This window comes from Prionailurus bengalensis, chromosome D1 (assembly GCF_016509475.1).
Source record: "Prionailurus bengalensis isolate Pbe53 chromosome D1, Fcat_Pben_1.1_paternal_pri, whole genome shotgun sequence".
Lineage (NCBI taxonomy): Eukaryota > Metazoa > Chordata > Mammalia > Carnivora > Felidae > Prionailurus > Prionailurus bengalensis.
In genome coordinates this window covers 38,952,406-38,975,378 of record NC_057346.1, presented here as the reverse complement: position 1 = coordinate 38,975,378, position 22,973 = coordinate 38,952,406, and the positions used below count along the sequence as shown (strand labels likewise).

The 22,973-nt window shown below is 46.6% G+C and overlaps 1 protein-coding gene across 10 annotated transcripts in view; it reads left to right on the top strand.

Annotated features, from left to right (window-relative positions):
* AMOTL1 (angiomotin like 1) overlaps window positions 1-22,973 on the top strand; it is a 155,977-nt gene that overhangs the window by 46,275 nt on the left and 86,729 nt on the right. Inside the window, exon 1 of one of the 10 annotated variants that reach the window (XM_043579911.1) lies at window positions 8,564-8,880. The exons of 8 other annotated variants lie outside the window; for them this stretch is intronic. In XM_043579911.1, coding sequence (XP_043435846.1) covers window positions 8,832-8,880 — 49 coding nt within the window. In that variant the 5' untranslated portion in view covers window positions 8,564-8,831. Of the gene's footprint in view, window positions 1-8,563; window positions 8,881-22,973 lie in introns of those variants that run through there. One more of the 10 variants, XM_043579914.1, reaches the window with a different exon arrangement.

Sequence of the window (22,973 nt, the reverse complement as noted above, 5' to 3'; positions counted from 1 at the left end):
AGAAGCTCAGGTCCGATCTCATTCCCTTTTGGAGAGTCAGCAGATCTTAGTGTCCACACAGGAGTAAGACCCAGGGCCCTCCTTCTATAATGCATCGTCACTCAGCCTGTGTTAGATCATCGCCAGAGGGGTGATATAGGTGTGGGGGTCCCACCACCTGAGAAAATCTGGTTTCTATTGCTTTGTGGTAAGCATTATTCTAACAGCTTCCTTGGAGGGAGCGAAAACCTGATTTTCTGCCGCTTGCACCTAGTGGGCTGTGTTTTGTCGTCTAGAGTTTTCAACGTTTTTTCCTACTGTGACCCAATATCAGGATACATTTTACATTTAGACTCACACATACAAATATTTGTACCTTAATATTCTCCACGCAAGGTACTGTCCTGAATACTCTCTGGTTTCTCCATGCCATCCTGTCCGACATCTGCTGACTGCTTTCTAGTGGCGGAAGGTTTCACTGTAACCTGGCTTTGAAGGGCAGCGAGGCGCATGGCCTCACATACAGCCTGAGCAGTGCAGACCCCTTGACCTCAACCTCCCATCCACGTTACGATCACTCCATTCATCAATACTCATTGTGTGTATACTTACTGAATATTCGTGATTTACCTAAAATACCGACTCTAGCCCATTTTTTTCCATTTGGTCTGTAATCTGGAGGTATTTTCCCTAATTGTGGCAGAGGGGGCTCAAATTAAGATGCCCTGGGTCTTAGGGTTTCCTGGATCTACCAATGAAATATTCCCCAACTCAAGAAACGTAAACGAAAAGAAACTGTGTGTCTAGCACAACAAAAATGAAATCTCTTCTTCAAATGACCGTATTTTGAAAGAAAATGGATGACGGGTTAGTAATAACAAGCTAAGAATTATGGAGTATGTGCCGCTTGCTAGGCACGGGGCTGAGAGTTTACAGTTTACATGCAACTGACTCATGGATTTCTCATAACACTTTGAGGTGGATGCTATTGTACACTACTTATTAAAAGAAGAAACACTGAACTTTCATGAAGTCAAGCAATTTTAGTTCAAGACAGAACGCTGGGTTTTGATCATTCTTTTACAACAGGCAAGAGGCCTGTTCCCTCATTTAGGCTGGGATTCAGAGTGCATAGAGACATGGGGCCCCAAAGGTCTGAGACTAGTGGCTCTCAAAGTGTGGTCGGTCCACAGACCCGCAGCATCAGCAGCATCTGGGAACTTGTTAGAAATGCAATTCTTGGGCCCACCCTGACCTACTGAATCAGAATATGCGGGGTGGGACCCAGCAGTCTGTTTTAACAAGCTCTTCAGGTGATTATGATGCAGCTAAAAGTTCAGAACCACTGCCCTGCTGGCACTGAGGATCCTGGGTCTGTCCCTGTTTTCAGTGGGATTCAATCGAAGCCTCTGGAGAGACGGCACCTCTCATGCAGATACTGTGACCAAATACACAGACCGTGGATTTCACTTTCAGGTTATTTCCATTTGTTTGTTCCCTTATTGTTTGTCCCAAGTTGTTCATTTTCTGATGTTCCTTGTCTCTCCCACTTAAGTTGAAACTCATATTGTACATACCTTATGTCCTAAGGGTTGAAGAGCAAGGTACTCTTCGCAGACACTGGGTGAGGGAGACTGGTGACATTCCTATGGAACTCTTCCAGGGCCCGTCCCTACAGGCCCTCTCCTCCCTTTGTCTCCTTCCTGTCCTTCCCTCTCACCGAGCTCTTCTCCGCTTCTGCTTCTGAATGTTTGCAGGTGCTGTTTTCCCAGCCGGGGCGCTCCCCGCCTCTTCTGCCACCACCTTGGAGATGCCTTCCCTTTCCAGCCCTCTAAGTAGCCACCTTCTCCCTCCTTAGCCTCTGTTACTGTGCCCCACTCCCATTCTTCATCACACATAGACCAGTGTGTAAGGTCAGACGTATTTGTATACACGTCAGTAGGACAGAGCCCATACCGCAGTCTTCACGCACCTAGCAGAGTGTGGCTTATTAGTCAATGCGATCAACAATAGGTTTTGAATGAACAAACGAAAGAACGCACCATCGCAGCTCTCAGTGGCTTGGCCTTCTGTCAAACGCTAGTGCGATTTCAGTTGGTCCTTCTGTTAAGGTGTTAATTGTTTCTAGTTATTTCTAATTATTTCCCTTTCTACTTCAACTTTTCTAAAGACTCTGTTCTGCTTAGTGTGATACTGGCTTTATCGCGGACACACACAAAATACTCTCTGATTTCTGGATGGATAACCTATCAGGTAAGATGTGAATTTTAGGGGCACCTGGGTGGCTCAGTTGGTTGAGCGTCCAGCTCTTGATCTCAGCTCAGGTCGTGATCTCACGGTTCGGGGGATTCAGCCCTGTGTTAGGTTCTGCACTGACAGCAAGGAGCCTGCTTGGGATTCTCTCTCAATCTCTCACTCTATCTCTGCCCTTCCCCTGCTTATGCTCTCTCTGCCTCTCTCTCTCTGTCTCAAAAATAAATAAACTTAAAAAAAGATGTGAGTTTTAACTTTCCGCCAAGTCTGATTTCATGCTGTAGAATGATATTTTTCTCCTAAATTGAACCACCCAGAATGGCTGAAGCCATTAGGAATGGTGAGAGCATCCATACTTCTCTGTCTTTGGCATTTAAAGTAAAAGGCATGCTATCTTGAGTGCATATTCTAGAAGGAAAAGAACCGGAACTGCTGTATGGGTTGTGGAGGGACCATCCTTCTCACTGTCGTTTGTAGCTAAGGACATGTTTGCAGAATAAAACACCCAAACATCCTTTTCAGAATGGTGACTACGCACCATCTGGAAGACAGACATTCTGACCTAAGTTATCTCTAGTTACTCTCACAATCCTTGTTTTTACTAATGATTTTATGTTGCTGTCTTTTTAGAAACTCAGTATGATTCCAGTTTTAGGGAGGAACATCCCAAATGTGTCTACATCATCATTGGAAATAGAGAAAAACATAACTAGTTTCTTGTTCATGAAAAGAGGAAAAGGAAGAAATTGCCATATAATGATATGTTCATTGGATGAACAGAACTGAGGCTGCTTCCTATTCTTTTGAAGTTGGATTCCCCCAACAATTCAACAGAATGATCGATATGGTTAGAAGCTTGGGAGCCTGAAAACTGGGCACCATTAGTTACTCAACTCATTCAGTGGTTTCTTAACTGGGGGCAATTTTACCCCACAGGAGACATTTGGCAATGAGTGGAGACATTATTAGCTGCCACCACCTGGGGTGAGGTGTGGTTGCTCCTGGCATCTGCAGAGCAGAGGCCAGGGATGCTGCTAGAAACACCCTACTATGCCCAGGACAGCCCTTAACAACAAAGACTTATTGGGTCCAAAGTGTCAGTAGCACTGCCCCTGAGAAACCCTGGAAAAAACCCCAACCAACCAAAAAGTATGAGCTTTCATACTCCTAAGATTTCTATACTAAGCATAGCGATTAATAATTAAAATGATTACTATTCATTAAATACCTGCTACTTGCCAGCCTCTTTATAAAGAATTCCTAGCTACTGAGTCAGGATCTGACCCCAGGTTTGTTTGAGGCCATTGTCTCCATTCTTCCTCCTTAGCTATTTCGTGTAAGTGCATTTTCCCTGGACATGCTTGTTGTGTTTTATATGGATCAAATTATGTGTTTAGCGCATACTCATTAATATACTCACAGGAGAAAGCCACGGGCAAGAAGAGACTGGTGTCACTATGGGTGGTGAAGCTAAAAGCATCCAGACAGACAGGCCTCAGATCTGTAACTTACTAAACGAGCCTAACGCCCAGGTAGGACGGCAGTACAGAGCCTGGCCCTTAGTAGGTACTTAATAAATATTTGTAGGGAAATTTTTTCATCATCAGCAGAGTCCTTGGGTAAGCTTCAAATGGAGCAGGGCTTCCAAATGACCTGTTCTGTTATAGGACGTTGAGTTTCTCCGAGGAGCCGTTCCCTCATCTCTAAGGCACCTGGTATTCCCAGAACTTCAGAGGTGCTTCAGCTTGTGTATCTGCCTCTTCTTTGTTCTTCGCTCTTCCATTCTTAGTCAGTCTGGCCTGGCAGGGGCTCATCCCTTGACCCCTCCCTGTCTGCACACAATATTCCTCTGCCCCTCTACTTGAGGCCCTCCCGACAGTCTCCTTATTTTGCTCCTGCCAACAGTTTGCAAGATGGGGGCAGGGCAAGTGTCAGAATCTCTGGAGGAAGCCTGTGCCATGTGAAAAAGCTTATTCGAGGACATGATTTTATATTTGGAAACAAGCAGGGGAAAAAAAATTACAACTATTGTCTTCGTAAAACAGAGAACTGAAAGAAAAGCTTGGAAGAAATCCTCTTGCCTGGCGATAATATGGCGATCATCATATCTGGGGGTGGGGGCATGACCATTTATGTTTATGAAAAGAGGAAGAGGTTCAAAGGAAAGGTGCTGGGAAGCACGGCAGTGTGTGCTTTCCTTTCCTGTGTCCATAACTGTTAGTAGTGTCCTCGTTCTCAGCACTTGGATTTCTCCGAACCCACCCTTTGCCTACTGTACAGAATCAAGTCACTCCATTGTGCTCCCATAATGCTTTACTTTTATCCCCTAATATGTCACCCATCATCCTTTACCTTTATCATACTAAGCTCTGATGTAGTGGTGCATGCTTCTGAAGGAGAACCATGAGAGTACCATGACCCCAAGGAGCCAGTCGGAGACCATTGTTCATGGCCCTCAAACTTCAGTGTGCCGGGCATTAGAGTGAATTCTAGGACGTCACCCTTGGAGATCCTGAATCTCTAGAATTTGGAGGTGGGGGGCATCAGAAATTTAAATGTATACATCTCTGGTTTACAAGTCACACCTTGGGAAGTACTACAGAACTTGGGCTTAAAAAATGTCCTTACATGTTCTGCAAGCAAAACAGGCATTTTGCTAAGGACAGCCTGGCTACATTCAGCCATTGGTTTGTGCACCCACCAGGCACTGATTGAGAACTGTGGAATGTAGCGTCGTCTGTTGTAGGGGATGCTGTGCAGTAGCGGTCTCTTTTGTGGTCATGACCACTCTCCTTTTGCCGTCTGTTGTTTCCCTGCGAGTAAGCTCAGGACCATTTGTGGGGCACATCCTAGCCAACGTGGTAGTTGATAAGGACTTTAAAGGGTGTTTGGAGGGTGCAGAGAAGAAGCGTGAGGGGAATGGAGGTTTGCATTTTAATAGAGAATTTCAATTCCTTGGTATTTCAAATCACTGGAGGAAAAGAAGAAGGGTTTCTTTTCCTGAATTTCTATTGTGTGTCCAGCCCTTGACATATATTACCTAATTTATTTAAAATATATATATATTTAGTATTTATTTCTTGGGAGGCAGAGAGACAGAGTGCAAGCAGGGGAGGGGCAGAGAGAGAGGGAGACATGGAATCTGAAGCAGCCTCCAGGCTCTGAGATGTCAGCACAGAGCCTGACGTGGGGCTTGAACCCACGAAATGCGGGATCATGACCTGGGCCAAAGTTGGACGCCTAACTGACTGAGCCACCCAGGCGCCCCCATGTATTACCTAATTTAATCCTCATAATCAGCCAATGAGGGAAGTGTAATTATTCCCATTTTACAGAGGAGGAAGCTGAGGCTCACGCTATGTTACTCTCCCTAGCTGGAAATAGGTGGACACAGGACTAGAACTCGGGACTCACTCTAAAGACCGTGTTTATTCTCCTCTCCCTGGATGCCTCTGTCACCTCATTCTTCTGGCAGTCTCTGTGCTGGTCTGGAACATCCCAGTACGTGCCCTGTTTGGCGTTAAAGACTGTCCTTTGAGTTGTCCCTAAGAGTGCTGAAATTGTTCCATCGCCTTCTTAACTTTCTTAGGAGTGAGTACAAGACAACTGGGTCACTTTAGAAAGAACGCTGACCTTTAAGTGGGTATACAGATCCAAAGAAAATACAGACGCCTCCCGGTTTGCAACCTTACTGCGAGTAAAGCTGCCTTCAGTTTTTTCTTCAGGTTTTGTTGTCGATATACCTTGTTTCTATTTGTTCCCAACCACATGTAGGAATCTGCAGCCAAATCTAGTGTAAAATGTTATCCACGACCTCTTGCTAGTCAAATTTAAGTCTTTTTCTCCGGGCTTAGTTCCTGAACAACAGATTCAGCTATGTCTATGTTTTTCATATTTGATATGGAAGATTATTCATTTTTTGTATTTGATGTGGCGATTATTAATCGTTGAGGAAATTAAGGTGCATGGAGGGGACAAATTGGCCTGCCATGCATTTGACCCTGGCATTATTACTTGGTATCAATTTGAAAAGCCCAGGCTGGGTCCAGTCACTCCAGTCAGCAGATTGTTGAGCCCACAAGTGGTGGCCTGCCATTCCATGGGAAGTCTGGGAATCTGTAGCCCTTGATAGAGGGGCCATCTCACAACTTCCTCTGGTTTCCATGCCTTCCAACCTTCCCACTCTTCTACTTGTCCAGCCTTTCCTCTTCTTCCTCCTTCTTTCCCTATTTTTTGCCCTGGACATTGTCCAAGTAAACCGATCTTCATAGGTTCATTTCTGTTTTTCTCTACACCTCTGTTCTCCGCTTCTTCCCCAGTTTCTTGTTCCATATTTCCTCTTGCCCAGAGGACAGTAAGTCTTTGAACATCTTTCTCAAACCAGTCCCCCCTCGTAACTCGGCTTCTCCCAGCATTCGTCCAATGACCCATTGGCCATTCTTCCTATGACCCAGGCTCAAAACCTGGGTTAGCTTGCTTACTTTGTTCTTCCTCCTGTCTAGTCACTGGAAAAAGTAAAATCTTGCTTCAGAGATTTGGTATCTTCCCTGTATTTGGAATCTCCAAAGACTTGGTATCTACATGGTATCTCTCTTCCTTTCCATCCCCTTTGCTCCAGCTTCACATGTCATTGATTCCTGTAACCATTTCCCAGATTGGCTCCCTATTTCACGGGGCTATCGAAGGGTTGCTGGAATTAATAACAGCAAATATATGTTCAGCACTTCAATGCATTATGCTAAGTAGTTTACATTTGTTACTTCATTCCATCCTTACTGCCACCGTGTGATGGCTATTTCTATTGCCTTGCAAATGAAACTGAAGTTTTGTGAAGTAAATGACTTGCCCAAGGTCACACAGCAAGCAGGTGAGCTATAACTCAACCCATATGTTTTGCTCCAGTGGATGCTTATAACTATTGAATTTCGCTGCCTCCTAGGGTATAGTGTGTTATCTAATGGGGGCGATTAGTGTTAGCTTCCTTCCTTCTTTCCCTCCCTTTTCCATCTATTATCTCTTCCTCAGACTATACTAAATTCCTACACATGCTACCTCTGTCTGAAACCCACCACCCTTCAAGGCTCTCCTTTCTCCTGCACGTAGTCAGTTTTCTCCACACTTTTCAGGCTTCTCCAGCGCTTTCCGGTTTTCTGGTTGCGTATCTTATCTAAATAAATCCTTAAAAGGCCAGTTAGCTGTTGTTTCTTTTTGTTTCATTTATGTGCTATCAAGTCCTGGGATAGCTGACTTTAAACGAAGTAGGTATTTGGTAAATGATTGTTAACCTGCTGCATTTGGGTTTTATCTTGAAAGTAGAGGTTAGTGAGCCATCAGAGGAATCAGAATAGTCTGGAATCAGGATATATAATCCACCAGAATTGACTGGAAGGGTAGGGCTGCTCCAGACTAATTGGGTAATTGCCACAATCCAGGCAGGAATCCCGGAAGAAATCCTGGTCTAATGACCGGGCAAAGAGAGGAGACACGCGCCAGGTAAGAGGCGTGCTATGCACTGACTGTCCAGGTAACATCTTCCACAACAACTATTCTATTCCCTGGCTTCCTCGCCTCCAGAGTAGCAGAGCTAGTCCCTGAGAGCTTCAGAGAAATGTCATGGTCCTGTGGTTCCAGGTCCCCAGATCCAGGCTCCAGAGGTCTGCCCAGAATAACTGAGTGTAATGGGATGGGTGAGTAGGATTTCTTAGTACAGCCTGATTTAAGAGGTGTGGCAGAATCGGCACCAGTTTTCCAGAGTTACTTTCTGTGCCTCCACCGGGGCAGATAGCAGCCTGTGGGTTTGTGACCACAGGATGTACAGTCTGCCAACACATTTACCTTCTGAGGCTGTAAGATCTGTTTTGGCCCTTCGGCTGGTCAACAGAGTCGAATGTAGCTGCTGGCCGCCCAATCCCAGTGCGTGATCGACGCACCAGGGCCTGGGGAATGCACAGAGAATGTGGCCGCTTTTCACCTGGAAATTCCACTTCAGGAGAAAAAAAAAAAAAAAAATCCTAAACATAACCTATCTGGACTTTGAGAGCAGACCGGGAAACCGATTTCTGCCCGAGTTGGCCTGGTGGGAAGGAAGAGAAAGCCGAAGGAGGGAGAACTGTTGAGTCTGACATTAATTAAACCGCGGCAGGGAACGCTGCGACGGCGGCTGTCGCCCTCCTAAACTCCGAGGGAGACACGTCAGCTTGAGCTCGGGGCAATTTCAGAGGGCGACGTCCCGGCCCGGGAGGGGTGGCGGGCGGCTGCAGACGGGCTCTAGGGCCCAGCGGCCGGGCGCCGGGGCGGGGGTGGAGTGTAGGGTTACAGTGACGGGCGGGACGACCCTCCCCGGCCCGAGCGCGGGGAGCGGGGAGCGGGGAGCCGGGAGCCGGGAGCGCGGGCGGCGGCGGAGCGCGCGGGACGCTCTAGGACCCAGCAGCGGCTGTCGGCTTCGGGGCTGGAGGTGAAGCCCTGGCGTTTCTCTCCTTCCTGTGTGAATGGGGCTGACTGTCGGGCGCCGCTTCCCCGCGCTGCCCCACGCCATGCCCTGCACGCTGCCCGGCGGCCGCCTTCCCCAGCCGCGCCACTGAGCTAGCCATGGTCGCCTCATGTGGAGGGCAAAGTTGCGCCGGGGAACTTGTGAGTCTGCCGTGAAAGGTAACCAGTCCCCGCTCCGGGCGCGGGGAGGGCGCCCCCGAGTCTCCCACGCGAGGGACCCAGCCGACCGGTACTCCTCCACCCCTTGCTGCCCCGGGCACGGGGCTCCTCCTCGGGGCCCTGGGGCTGAGATCGGCCCCGCTCCCCAGCGACTCGGGCAGCCGATTGGGCGCCGGTGGCCGGGAGTGTCCGCCACCGCAATCTTGCTCTCCCTCACCCAGATATGTTTTTTTTTTTTTTTTTTTTTTTTTTTTTTTTTTAAAGAAAGAAAGCAGAACTCTGTTCCCGAGCCTCCCTGCAGGCCCCCGGTGCCGGCGGGCCGGATCGCCGCGCCGTCCCGCGCCCCATCCGAGCCCGGGAAGTTGTGTGGGCCCGCCGGGCCGGGGCCCCGGGGTGCGGATGCGCCCCCCGAGGCGAGGCTGGCCTTACCGGAGGGGCGCTGCCATATGGCTGCACTCTCCGAGACGCGCCCGCGCGCGGGTCCCCCGGCCGCCGAGGGAGGGGGCGGAAGCGGGTGGCCGGTGGCCGCTACCCTCCGCGCGAGACAAAGGCGCGCGCCAGGGCCCGCCCCACGGGATGCGGCGCCCCGGCGGGACCCGTCCTCCTCGCGGGGAAGTCTCGGCTCTGGTGTGTGGGCGGCGAAGGGGTCGCGCCCCAGACCCCGGGGCTCGGATCGCGTTAGCTGCTCCTCCTTTGTTCTCCCCAGACAAGTTTCTTCGACAGAAACTGGGGAGTTAGACTTAGCTCTCCCTTGCTGTTAGTGCTGCCTTGAAAAGAGTCTGGTTTCATGGGGGAGAAATTAAACTTTCCAAGTGGAACTGGTTTTTCTTGGAATGTGACATTTGTGGCAGGAGGGAGATTGGCACGTCTGCCGATGACAGCCAAGCGGAGCCGGGCGCCCTGCGCTGGGGCAGGGGCCGAATCTGCTCCGTAGGCTGCAGGGCTGGAGGACCAGGCGGCGGAACGCACGACGCAGCGCGCACCCACCTCCAGGGCCTCAGCCTCCAGGACTGAGCTTGCGGCGACGTTTCCAAGTTTCCCCCTTAGGAGCCCAGGCCGAGAATCCCGGCTCCCCACCCGCAGCTCCCGCGCCGCGCCACGCCACGCCCTGCTCTGTAGTGTGTTGATTGGTGGCGGGCAAGACTTTCCCTTTCCATTTTTGTTTGAAGGTTTTTTGCTATTTTGGCTTGGGTGTTGGTTTACTGTCTTCAGATGGCAAGTGCTTTGGAAAATGCCCGGCTAATGTACGGGATCACCTACCTGGACTGGGGCTTCAGTAGACGGGCGCCCTGATCGTGCCGCCTCCTGAGGCTTTGCGCTTGGGACCGAACATTTTGTGTCCTTGGTCCCTCATCTCCTTTGCTCAGCCCTGATAAAGTGCGGACATGGTTGCCCATTTCCTTCTTTTGAGGCATGTTAGGAGAATCGAGCTTTTGTACTGCCTATCAAGTCCTTGGTGACGGCGTGGGTAGGCGGTCGCGAGAGTCAGTTGTGTTACCCGAAGATGCTCTTTGGAACACCCCAAACAATAACGTTACTTGCCATAAGCGAGTAAAACCAGAATAGAGGAATATTAATAGCTACTATTCCAAAAAACTTCCTTCCTTTTCGGGAAGTGAAAAGTCAAGGCTTGAAATGTTGAACAGACATGGGTCGGTCCCTGCCAAACTGACTTAAGATTTCCCCTGGCTGCCCACCACTGCTGGCTGTCCCCCACTGCTGACTGCCCCCCCCCCCCCCCGTCTCCCCTCCCCCCTGCCCCACAACCCTGGCTGCCCCCCCACTCCTGGCTGTCCCCAACTGCTGACTGCCCCCCTACTCCTGGCTGCCCCCCCACTGCTGGCTGTCCCCCACTCCTGGCTGCCCCCCACTCCTAGCTGCCCCCCATTCCTGACTGCCCACGGCTGCTGGACCCCAGTAGCTCTCTGTAGATGTCAGATCCAGGGTAAGGATTAAGGGAGCTCTCTGGATTGCAAGTTCTTGAAGAATCTAGACCAATGTGAAATTTATTTCCCAGGATGGGGTTCTGAGCATTGTAGTGCATCTACTACGAGCATTCTTTATGGGAATTGTGTGGTAACAATATTTGAATACATTTTGAGCTGTTTTGCAGAGGAGTAAAGGGTTGGAAACCACTGATTTGACCACAGTGAAGAGGAGGAAGATGTCCAGCAGAGGTTTTAGAGATGCCTCCACTCTCCCTGGTGGGATCTGGGGGGATGTTTAGTTTTTGGATGGGTATAGTTTGGCTTTTGTGAGATACATTTCTCAAGATAAATAAGGAAACCTGGTAAACCCTGCAAAGGGGATAGGAGGGCGAGAAGGTGCTGCACTTATAATTATTCTCCCTCCCTTTTCTTTTTAAAATGCACAGAAGTCTTGGTCTTTTAGGTTCTGTGCTGATGGTGGAGAGCGAAGAATACTAATGTACCGAAGGGCATGTGGAGATCAAAGCATTTAAAAATACATCTTTTCATGGAAGCTAATGGAGGACTTTCAGTTTAAATGAGATTTAAAAGTGCTGTCGTTAAGAAAAGCACATGAATGCAGAAATGTGAGTAATTTTATGAGAAGGCACTCTGCTGATTAGACTTGAGAGTGTCTGCCCTTGGCCAGTGAGTCTGGAGGCTTCTCTGGGTAGAACTATGCTTTCTTTCTTTTTTTTTTTTTTTTTGATATCTGCCCCTGTGGAGAAGAGCGGACCCAGGGCCTAGGGGAAAGATGGCCGAACTAATTGAAATTGGAAGGCAGTCTGGCTGGTGAGTGTTTAGCGGAAAAGTGCAGCCCCTAGGTACCAGTGTTGTTTTTCTCCATAGTAATTTGTGGAGCTGCTTTGAAAATGATAAAGTACTGTATCACGTAAGGCTTTTATTTTTATTTATTTTTTTAAATAATGACTTCTGAAATAAGGGACTTGCTAGTGAAAATTGTAAAAATCTGAAAGCTTTTCCAGGCCAATCAAATAAAAGGAAGTTAACTCCATAAGACCTGTTAGTAGTTCTGATATGCAAAATTCTCCCCAAGTAGCACCCCCGCCCCCCCAAACCTCCCTGTGGCTATCTGCATTTCAAATGCATACGGAAGCAGCTCTGGTCAGGAAATTCTCTAGCGTTTTGAATAATTTTTCTCCTCCCATTTTTTCATTAATTTTGGTAGGCTCTTGTGTCCCAGAATTCACTAGGCAATAGAATACTTGAAAAGCAAGGGGTATTTTGGAGGTCAACCAAGAGGACATATTTAATTATAAGGTTGGTTGGAAATAGTCTGAGGTTGTTGAGGTTTTTGTTTGTTTGCTTAGTGATTTTTTTTTTTTAATTTTATTTTGTTGGTTTGACTTTGTTTTGTCTTGGAAGAAAGGCAAAATTTAAATCTTGGCCATTGTGGGTAGGTCAGTACTGTAGTTTTGCTGAAGGAAGCCACGCCTGGGCTTGTGTGTTGGCACCCTGCCGGGTTCTCTAAATTGTGAGGCCCTTGGCCTCTGTTCTTGTGAAACAAGGCCTGTTCATTCCAGGACAGGATAGGACTCCTGGTTTCCCAAAGGGGTTCACACATCAGGCTTTTTTTTTTTTTTTTCCTTTTTTAAAATTATTTTACTTTATTTTATGAGGGGGATAGGGAGGTAGCTCTAAGGTGTTAGGAAATGTATCCCTGTTAAGACTGTGGAGAATTGGATTTAACTTCAAAAAAAAATGAAGTCACATAGTCCTACTGTGTGCGTTTAAATCTGTGTTTGGAATCTCACTGGCCAGTCCACCTCTTTTTCTGTCATTTGGTTTTGCTTTTAAGTTAAGTGCCTGGAGTTCACTTTGTTTAAAAAAAAAAAAAAACAACTTGTAACTTTGAAATGATTATAGCTTTATGGAAAGTTGCAAAAATAGTAGAGAGGTCCTGTGTACTCTTCACCCATTTTCCTCCATTGGTAGCATCTTACATAACCACAGTACAATAGAACTGGAAAATTGACATTGGTACAATCCACAGAGCATCGTCAGATTTCACTGGTTTTACATGCACACATTTGTGTTTGTGCATATATCCTTCTAAGCAATTTTTTCACACGTGTAGATTCTGGTAACCACCATCACGGTCAAGATACAGAACTATCTCATCACCTCAAGGATGTTCCTTGTGCCACTCCTTCATGGTGGCATCCGCTCTCTCCTCCCCGCACCCGTCTCTAAACCCCGATAACCACTAATCTCTTCTCCATCTCTATCTATCATTTTGAGAGTGTTACATAAATAAAATCATGTGGGGAGCGCCTAGGTGGCTTAGTCAGTTGAGTATCCGACTCTTGATTTTGGCTCATGTCATGAGCCCAGGGTCATGGGTTTGAGCCCCCTGTTGGGCTCTGCGCTGAGCATGGAGGCTGCTTGGGATTTTCCCTCTCTCTCCCTCTCTCTCTGCTCCTCCCCTGCTTGTGCTCTCTTCCTTTCTCTCTAAAAAAGAAAAAAACATAAGTTAAATAAAATCATGTGGCACATAACCTTTTGAGGATGAGGGTTTTCACTCAACAGAACACCCTTGAGATCCACTCAAGCTGTCACATTATCAAGAGTCTGTTCCCTTTTATTGCTGAGTAGTATTCCATGGTATGGTTATACCACAGCTCGCTTAACCGTTCACCTACCGAAGGACATTTAGGTTGTTTCCAGCTTTGGGCTCTTACAATTAAGAGTTGCTATGAACATGTGTGCACCGGGTTTTGTACAGACATGTTTTCCTTCCTGCGGGATCAATGCCCAGGAGTGTGATTTCTGGATTTTGAATGGTTAAGTGTATATTTTGTGTTCTCAGAAACTGCCAAACTTTTCCAGAGTGGCTGTACAATTTTACATTCCCCCCAGCCATGTAGGAGAGATTGGGTTTCTCTGCAACCTCACCAGCATTGGTTTATTATTGTAGCTGTCCCAACAAGTGTTCTAGTCTCATCCTGGCTTTAAATTGCATTCCCTAATGGCTAATGATGTTGAACATCTTTTCATGTGTTTATTTCCCATCTGTATCTCCTCTTTGGTGAAATGTCTGCTCATGTTCTAACTGGATTGTTTTTTTCTTGTTGTCGTTGGTTTCTTTTTTACAGTTGAGCTTTGAGAGTTCTTCATATATTCTAAATATGAATCCTTTGCCATATATATGGCTTGTATATATATATATATATTTTTTTTTTTTTCCCCAGTATGTAGTTTGCCTTTTTTATCTTTTTAACAGGATCTTTTGTAGGGCAAATGTTTTTAATTTTGATGAAGTCCCACGTATTGTTTGTTTTTGTTTTTGTTTTATTACTTTTATGGGTTGTGATTTTGGTGTCAAATCTAAGAACATTTTGCCTCGGCCTCCATCCCAAAGATTTTCTCCTACGTTTTCTTTTTTTGTTTCATAGTTTTATATAGTGTATTTAAACTGTAGTTCACTTTTACCCCCTCTTAAGAATGTGTATGTCTTGGGGCGCCTGGGTGGCGCAGTCGGTTAAGCGTCCGACTTCAGCCAGGTCACAATCTCGCAGTCCGTGAGTTCGAGCCCCGCGTCAGGCTCTGGGCTGATGGCTCAGAGCCTGGAGCCTGTTTCCGATTCTGTGTCTCCCTCTCTCTCTGCCCCTTGCCTGTTCATGCTCTGTCTCTCTCTGTCCCAAAAATAAATACACGTTGAAAAAAAAAAAATTAAAAAAAAAAAAAAAAAAGAATGTGTATGTCTTGCTGCCCTTCTTGAAAACCATCCCTTAGGTGTTTATTATGTATTTAGTGTTCTAGAAGCACACAGTTGAATCAGGCATGTTCCCACTCTTAAGAGCTCACCCCTTAGTGCGGTCATTGTGTGGACATTTCCATGTATTATGTACAGTAAAGGAGATAAGCATGCTGTGCCGTGGAGCACTGAGCTGAGAGGGCTCGCTTTGATCGGGGGGGTCAGGGCTTTCCTGGGCACGTTGCCCAAGCATGGTGGGAATGAAATCGATTCTTGCCTTTGATCCAGTTTTTGGATGATCTGTGTTGCCATGAATTCTTCAGTGTGAGTTACCCTGGTTCTTGAGCACATGCTGAAGGACTTGGGGTAAACTGGGTGGTTGAGGGCTTTTTTGAACTGTACGTGGCATAACAGCTTAAAAAAATAATAACGATCCAGTACTGACAACTCACTAACATAAAGAGTCTGAATGAAGTTAAACAGCTTCAAAATTAGAATGTGTTAAAATGGAAAAGGAGGTAGTATTTTGGATTGTTTAGGAACAGTAGACCTGGCTTGCTTCCTGACCCTCCTTCCTCCTTGCTGTGTAATCTTAGGGCATTTGACCTGTTAAAGCCTCATGGATGAAATGGAAACAGTTGCCTCCTGGAGTTGCAGGAGAAACAGTGCCTATATACCATGTTGGGCAAATTGAAAACATTCAGTGAACACTTGCTGCTATTATTATTATTATTATTATTATTATTATAGACCCATGGCTTTATGATGTTATGTGTATTTTCATCTATGTCCTTTTTCCGAGAAACTGGAATCCCAGTTTTTACTCATAGAAACTTAGCTCTTCACAGTTGGGAACATTGTTATCATGTACCAAGTATTATTTATTGAATGAGGTTAGAAGGTAGGGTACTCTATGCCCGATCTAGTACTGGCTATAAAATAGACCTTTTTTTCCTGCCTATAAACCCAAACTTTTGAGTAAAGAACAGTTTCCTCTTTGCCCCAGCCACGGGAGGTGGCGGGAGGTCTGTGTGCTGGCTGGAGTTCACAGTGCCTGTTAGCCTAGGTGTATGTTAGGTCAGGGCTGATGTCACCAGGATGCTTCACACCCGGCAGCTCCCTTTCCTTTCCCTTGATGGCCATGTTGTTTGTTTCCCAGAGGAAATGGAATGGACCTTAGATATACACTTCTAGAGCAATGGCTCTGAAATGGGGGTGATGAGGTGATGCTGTGTTTGAACAAAACAGTCTGCGAGCCCCGCCCCCAGAGTTTTGTTTCAGTTAGCTCTTGGAGGGGCCTGAGAATCTGAATTTCTCACAAGTTTCCAGGTGATGCTGTTCCTGCTGGTCCCGGGACCACACTTTGGGAACCAGTATTTTAGAGCATAGTCTCCTTTTCATTGGACCTTGACTGAGGTGCTTAACTCTTTGGAACCGCATGTGTTCATGTTTAAACGACGGAGACTGAGCTAGATTGATTTCTAAGGTGATGAATTGATCTGCATAACCAAATGCTCGGCTCTAATCATTCTTCTGTGCCTTCCCCCTTTCCAGGCCGACTTTTCCTTCCCTCTGTTGTCTTTTATCCTCCTCCGTCCTTGGGAGATATTCCAAGTTACCGTGTATTGTTACCATCCACAAGCCATATTGCCTTGGCTAAGTCACTTAACCTCTGTAAAGTGAATGTGCTGACTCAGTACTTCCATCGAAAGGTAATTGTGAGGCTTCAGTGAGATAACACATACGAAAGGACTAAATACAAGCTAGAGCATGGTTCAGAATTCATTTGTTACTTGGAGCGTCCTTGATTGCCCTTCAGGACAGTATCCTTGGACGTGGGGATGAACTGCTTCTCTTGATGCTGAATTTCACTGGTGCTGCGGGGCTTGTAAAGACCGCAGGAAATCCTCAGGGCCTTCGTGGAGAAGGTTCCCGCAGTAAACGGAAGGTGGGGGTAGGGTCTCTGAGGGCCTTCAAAATAGATACTTGATGTGTGGACGTGGTAATGACCAAAGAAGGGTTCAGTGCTGGAAAATAGCTTGAACAGATGCGGGACTGTTAAGAGTCCACTTCTTCACGGTAGAGAAATACAATTCCATGAAGGTTTGTGTTTTTTTTTTTTTTTTCTGGCATCTTTGGAAGATGTGATCTGTCCCCCGTCTGTTTCTTGTTTTTTGTTTTTTGTCTTTTTTGAGGGGCCGTGGATAGGGAGAGGGCAGAGAGAGAGGGAGAGAAAATCTTAAGCCCCGATGCGGGGCTCCATCCCATGAACCACGAGATCATGACCTGAGCTGAAATCAAGAGCCAGACCCTTAACCGTCGGAGTCACCCAGGTGCCCCTGACCCCCGTCTATTTTTATTTTGAGTTCTGGGTCTACACTGTCCACAGTAACCACTAGCCACATGTTGGCCATCAAAGTTAATTAAAAGTAAATGAACTAAAAATCCTCAGTCCTGTTAGGCACAGTTCATATGCCAGCAGCTATTTCTGTCCTTGCAGTGAGTTCCACTGGTCAGTGCTGTGCTAGAGACATGATAGTCCCGGTTTGATTGACAGCAACATTATGGGGCTTCATAGGACGGGAAGGTGACACAGTTTTGACTGAAATGAATCACTTCCCCGTTGAAGTCCTGTGTGGACTGAATGGGAGAAAAGACCACAGGGCAAACCCTCTGCCAACCTGAACCTCGTATTTGTTTTTTTTTGTTTTTTTTTTTGTTTTTTTAATATTTATTTTTGAGAGAAAGAGAAAGAGAGACAGAGTGTGAGTGGGCAAGGGGTAGAGAGGGAGACACAGAATCCGCAGCAGGCTCCAGGCTCTGAGCTGTCAGCACAGAGCCCAACGCAGGGCTTGAACCCACGAACCGTCAGATAATGACCTGAGCTGAAGCTGGATGCTTAACCACCTGAGCCACCCAGGCGCCCCTGAACCTCATCTCTGGAGGCTCATTTCATTTGGAGGGTGGGTCAGCGAGGCATTTGGGGTATGCTGGGAGTAGGTAGAGTTTACCAGGTTAGCAGGCTCTTACAGGAGGCTGTTCCCAGGGATGTTTGTGGCCTTGATTCCATTCCTGGGATTCTCCCAGGTCCTTGAGAGAAGCAAATGGAAACGCCAGTGCAGAGTTAGCACTGAGAGGTTCTCCTGGGGAGATCTCGAGCCAGCCTGGACTCCTCCGCCTTGGGTCTGTTCCACTGTTGAACCAGCCTTTGTCAGTGCAAGGGGAAGGGGGGGGGGGGGGTGTGGCGGGCCTTTGCTCATCCCCGCCGGTGTCTGGGCTTGCTCAGATACCGTTCCACACTGCATCATCCTAACTGTTGCCTCCTTCGAAAGTTCTGTACACTGTAAGGTTCCTTTCCCTGCCTCACATCCGGGTCCCTGTGGTCGGCTTCCCAAATCCGTCTGGCGTGCCTCACCTTCCTTTGTACATCTACACCCCAGCTAGTGAGGCGCTATTACCCGGGAACCCGTGCTTGCCACACAGCAGGTCTTCCTGCTTCTGTTGTTTCGCACCCCTTCTCATCTACCCTGTCTTTCGCTTCTTTCCTCCACCCTTCTCGGAACAGGCAGAGCAAGAACAAGGATGATAGATATCTTGTCTTCCGGCTGCTGTGCTTCTCGCCTTAGGTGGGGCTGTGCTGTGCCCTGTGGCCCTGGGCCAGGGAGGAAGGAGGCATCTCACATGTACCTGCTGCTTCTCAGCCGTAAGGGCTGCTCTGGGTAGTGTGACCCCGGAACGTGACCCCGAAGGCAGGTGTGAGACAGGCCTTTCCCTTCCGGACAGGAACTGCACCCTGAAGGCCTCTGGGCACCAAGTTTCTTCTGAGTAAGCTCCCTCTGTCTGGGGGGTTGAGGGAAAGCGGTAGGTGTGAAATTCTCTGGCAAGGCCCTGTTTCCCAAGGGACCAGTCTCTAACTACCGCTGCAGTTTGGTTGATTGCTCACACTGGTGATGTGGGAAGAAGGGCCCCTAAGATCGCCTGCCTGGGATCTTGTTTTTGAACAATGGGCTTTAAAAGAGGAGGAGAAATAGACAAGGTGCTTTCAGAATTTTGGAAACCAGTGGATGCGGTAGCTAGGAGATAGCATTAAATTCACAGCGGAGTGCATGTAACACCAATTTAGCTCCTTTGTCTAGAAGAGTGGAAGGAAATGCCTTCTGAAATCACAGTAGCTTAAATTAAGAGACCTGGGGAAGTAATGTAAACAGCATCACAAACCTTAAATGTAATGGGAGTGTCAGAAAAGCAGGAGGTTTGCTAAAGGACATGACCCTTTAGGAAACCTGATAGACTGGCCTGATCGATCATACATGAGCGGCAGGGGCATGAAAAGTGGGGAGTACGTTTACTTGAGCTGACTTTGAGATTTGATCCTGTAAAATATTCATCCAAACAAAAAATTAAGACTATAAGATCTAAAAAGGTCTACTCTGAGATATGGATTATCTCAGTCCCGAGCTTAGAAGTAAAATTTTCTGAAAGTCTGAAGTTTCTTACCTTCAACTTTCTCCAAAATGGATTCTGGGAATTGGGAGACAACAATTGGAATGAATGCAGATATTAACATTTTAATAGCCTCTGTTAAGTGACTAAGATCACTTTATTAGTTTAAGAACGTACAATGTGTTATGTGTAATTAAACTTGCTCGTAAAGTGAACAGATTTTGTAGTGTTAAGTTTCGTAGTTAGGCAGTAGTCACGAATCTTCTAATTGAAACTGCTTTGAAATATTTTCAGCTTCTCTTAAGGACGGTACACGTTGAACCTCAGGGATCATGACATTTCTCATTTTGGGGCAGACTATACATTAGGCAGACATTGGGATGCAGAGCCTTGAGTGACTCTGGACCACGCAAGTCCATACTGAGGTGGAGCATTTGCTACAGTGGAAAGATGCGGTCCTCCGTCTGCCATTTGAGGCTCTGTCACGTGCCTGGAGCTGGACTAGGCCTGGGATATCTGCCCTCTGCGCCCATGGAATTTATATTCTACAAGGCATGTAATGGAGTGCGGTGTTCGAAAACAGAAGGCAAATGAACTGCGTTTGTTCTGCTATGAGGACAAGAAACAATTTATAATCGCCTTCCAAGGATTTTATCTTCACCGTGAGCTGATTAAGAGGGAGTGGGTTTAAATTACAGATACCATGACTTCTAGAAGCATGGGAAGAGTTCCCTGATGGGGAGCTTGGGAGGACATGAGGGTTATAGATGCAACCAAGGAATTACGAGAAGCGCGGGGGTGTCTCATTCTAGAAATCTCTTTACATTGAGCGAGTGCGGTTTAGTGTCCTGCAGGATTGTGGGAGGTGGGTCTAATGGCACGGCGGTGTTCATCTGCGGAGCTTTTGAGGAACTTCAGGAAGCTCGCGTGGCTGGAATGGTAGCTGGCGCACATAACCAGGACCAGATCAGAGTCAGTAGGTTCTCCCAGCTGAGGGAGAGGAGCCCTTGGACAGCTACCAGGTGGGGGATGTGGCAGGGGGGTCATCGGAGACACGTTCTGTGGCGGCAGCGCAGACTGTGTCTACATTTGCCTTTCAGTTTCCTCTTTGATTTGAGGGGGCTGTACAATCTGGGAAGAACAGTGGAAAATTAGTGCTAATTATGCATGATGATTTGTTTGCAAAGTCTGCCTTAATCATGTAGAAAAAGTATTTAGGACTCCATGATGTGCCGTTTGCTCGTTCAGTTTAAGAAGTTAAAAAAACAAAACAAAAACCCGGACTCTTAATTCTGTTTATCCTGCAACTTTTCTGAATTCGTGTCAATTTTTTTTTTTTTGGTGGAATCTTTAGGGTTTTCTCTATATAGTATCTTACCATCTGCACATAGTAACAGTTTTACTTCTTATCAACTTGGATGCCTTTTATTTCTTTTTCTTGCCTGATTGCTGCAGCAAGGACTTCCAGTACCGTATTGAATAAAAGTGGTCAGAGAGAGGACATTCTTGTCTTTTTCCTGATCTTAGAGGAAAAGCTCTCAGTTTTTCACCATTGAGTGCAATGTGTTGATCAATAACTATATATCTCCATTAAACAAAGCTTACAACTCATCAATACAGCAGTGAAATCCATGCTTACCGTGATGACCTTTGTGTTTGATTCAGACCTGAGATTCTCAGTCTCCGGAAACGTTCCTTATGGAACATTCACCGTGGAGCAGGAGGAGAGGTTTATTTCTTCTTATTTGTAATGCTTAGAAAAGAGGACAAATCGTACTCACTCCCCTGTAACCTCCTAATAAGTGTCCCCTTGTCCTTCTGGCTGAAGAGGAGTTTTCCTAGGCAGCTGAGGGTATTCAGGTTAGAGCCTGGTACCTGATACCTTCTCCAGGTCTACCTAGCCCTTGACTTGTATGCCTAGGTGGTAGACAAGTTAGGAATTTTGGAAGAGCCTTTGGATAATACCATGTATTCTTTCATTGTGGTCTGTGATAGTAGGACGCACCATTAAGCTTATTTTCAGAGAAATTGTATATATATTTTTTTAATTTTTTTTTTTTAACATTTATTCGTTTTTGAGAGACAGTGTGTGAGTGGGAGAGGGGCAGAGAGAGAGGGAGTCACAGAATCTGAAGCAGGCTCCAGGCTCTGAGCTGTCAGCACAGCTAACAGAGATCATGACCTGAGCTGAAGTCAGACGCTTAACCAACTGAGACACCCAGGCGCCCTGAGAAATTGTATATTTTTTAAATGCTTATTTTTGAGAGAGAGAGAGAGAGAGAAAGTGTGAGCGGGGGAGGGGCAGAGAGAGAGGGGGACAGAAGATCTGAAGCAGGCTCTTTGCTGACAGCAGACAGGCTGATGCGGGGCTCCAGTGCACCAGCTGTGAGATCATGACCTGAGACAAAGTCAGATGCTTAATGGGTTGAGCCACCCAGGTGCCCTGGAGAAATTGTATATTTTAAGGCTTCTCAACCTAAGTGCTTAGAAAATTGAAAGTGTAATTTTAGTCTAGTTTGTCAATCAGCTGAACAGTCTGACAAAACTTTAAATGTCTTCATCTTTGATCTGCTTGAGCATCTTGCTGTTTTTAAAAAGCTCACGGATTTGATCATTTCTTGAAAGGGAATTTTATATCGTTGATTCCTGTTCCATTTCCCCACTCCGATTTTAAAAAAAAAAAAGCTAAAATTTACTGAGCACTTATTATGTGCTGGAATACCATTCATAGCCCTTTGCATTATCGTATGTAATCTTTATAACGGCCCTAAGTAGGAGGTCCAATTACTGTCTCCCTTAACTGATAAGGTGAAAGGAAGCAAGAAGTTAACCATTTGCTCACAGAGCCTGGATTCTTAGATTGTTTAAGAAGCAGATTTGCCAAAACAAATCAAAACAAATTGGCCCGTTTTTCCCCCTTTCCATTTGGTGGCTGTTGTCTCCTCTACCTTTGTTGTTTCTTTAAATCTTTTAATACTTTGGTCTTTTGGCTTAATAGCATCACTGTCTTCTCTTCCGTCATCATGTCTTAACATCCTTCCTTTTGTCCCAGCATTGCCTGACTTCCTGCCGGGCAAGTTATTACAGTTTCTTTTCTCCCCACCTCCTAAAAGTAATCTCATGGAGCCTTTTCCTCTAGGGAAATATCATTGTTGATTTGTATTCCCTTTTATAAAAATCCCTCAAGGGCAAGAAGGTGTATTCACAGGCAGGTGTTTTCTAGAGAGGCTGCCGCCTCTCCTCTGATACATTTTCTTTAGTTATTGGAGTCCGTTGGTCTGACAGGTAGAGTTCAAGCCATGCTTCACATCAAAGGGTCTCTGTGTGCCTTCAAGGCTCCCCACTTCCAGGGGCTGCAGGCACCTCTCTTTGCCCAGGCGGGGAGGCAACTCCCTCTCAGTTATAGCTGGTTTTGCAGCCATTTTCATCTTAACGTTCTTTTTCAGTTTCATGACTTTTGGTCCCTTCCCCACAGAAGAGGCTATAGAATGGAAAGCCATGTTCCTCAAAGTGTGCTCCCTGGAACCCTGGGGGGTTCCTGAGATCAAAACACGATCTTCATAATAACACGAAGACACATGACCACCGTACTGACATTTGTACTGATGGTACGAAAGCAGTGCTGGGGAGAACTTTGCATGGATCAAGGCAAGGGCACTGACTGTACCAGTGGTCTGTCTGCCCCTTACCAGAACACACGGTAGTCAATCTCCAACATCAGGTGCACCTTTTTAATGCCTCGCATGATGAAATGGAAAGCACACAGGATGTGCTCCTGCTGCAAACCGAGGTGGGGAGCTTAGCTAAAGGCTCTTCTTGTGGGAGGCCATTTGTAGTTGAGAGAATGACCCACAAACCATGGTAATTCCGAGTTCTTGGTTTATTGGGTATTTGCTAGATGTTTTCTCAAAAACGAGTGAAGGGAGCCTTCACTTTAAGAAAACCAATGGACACTCTTTGTTGCC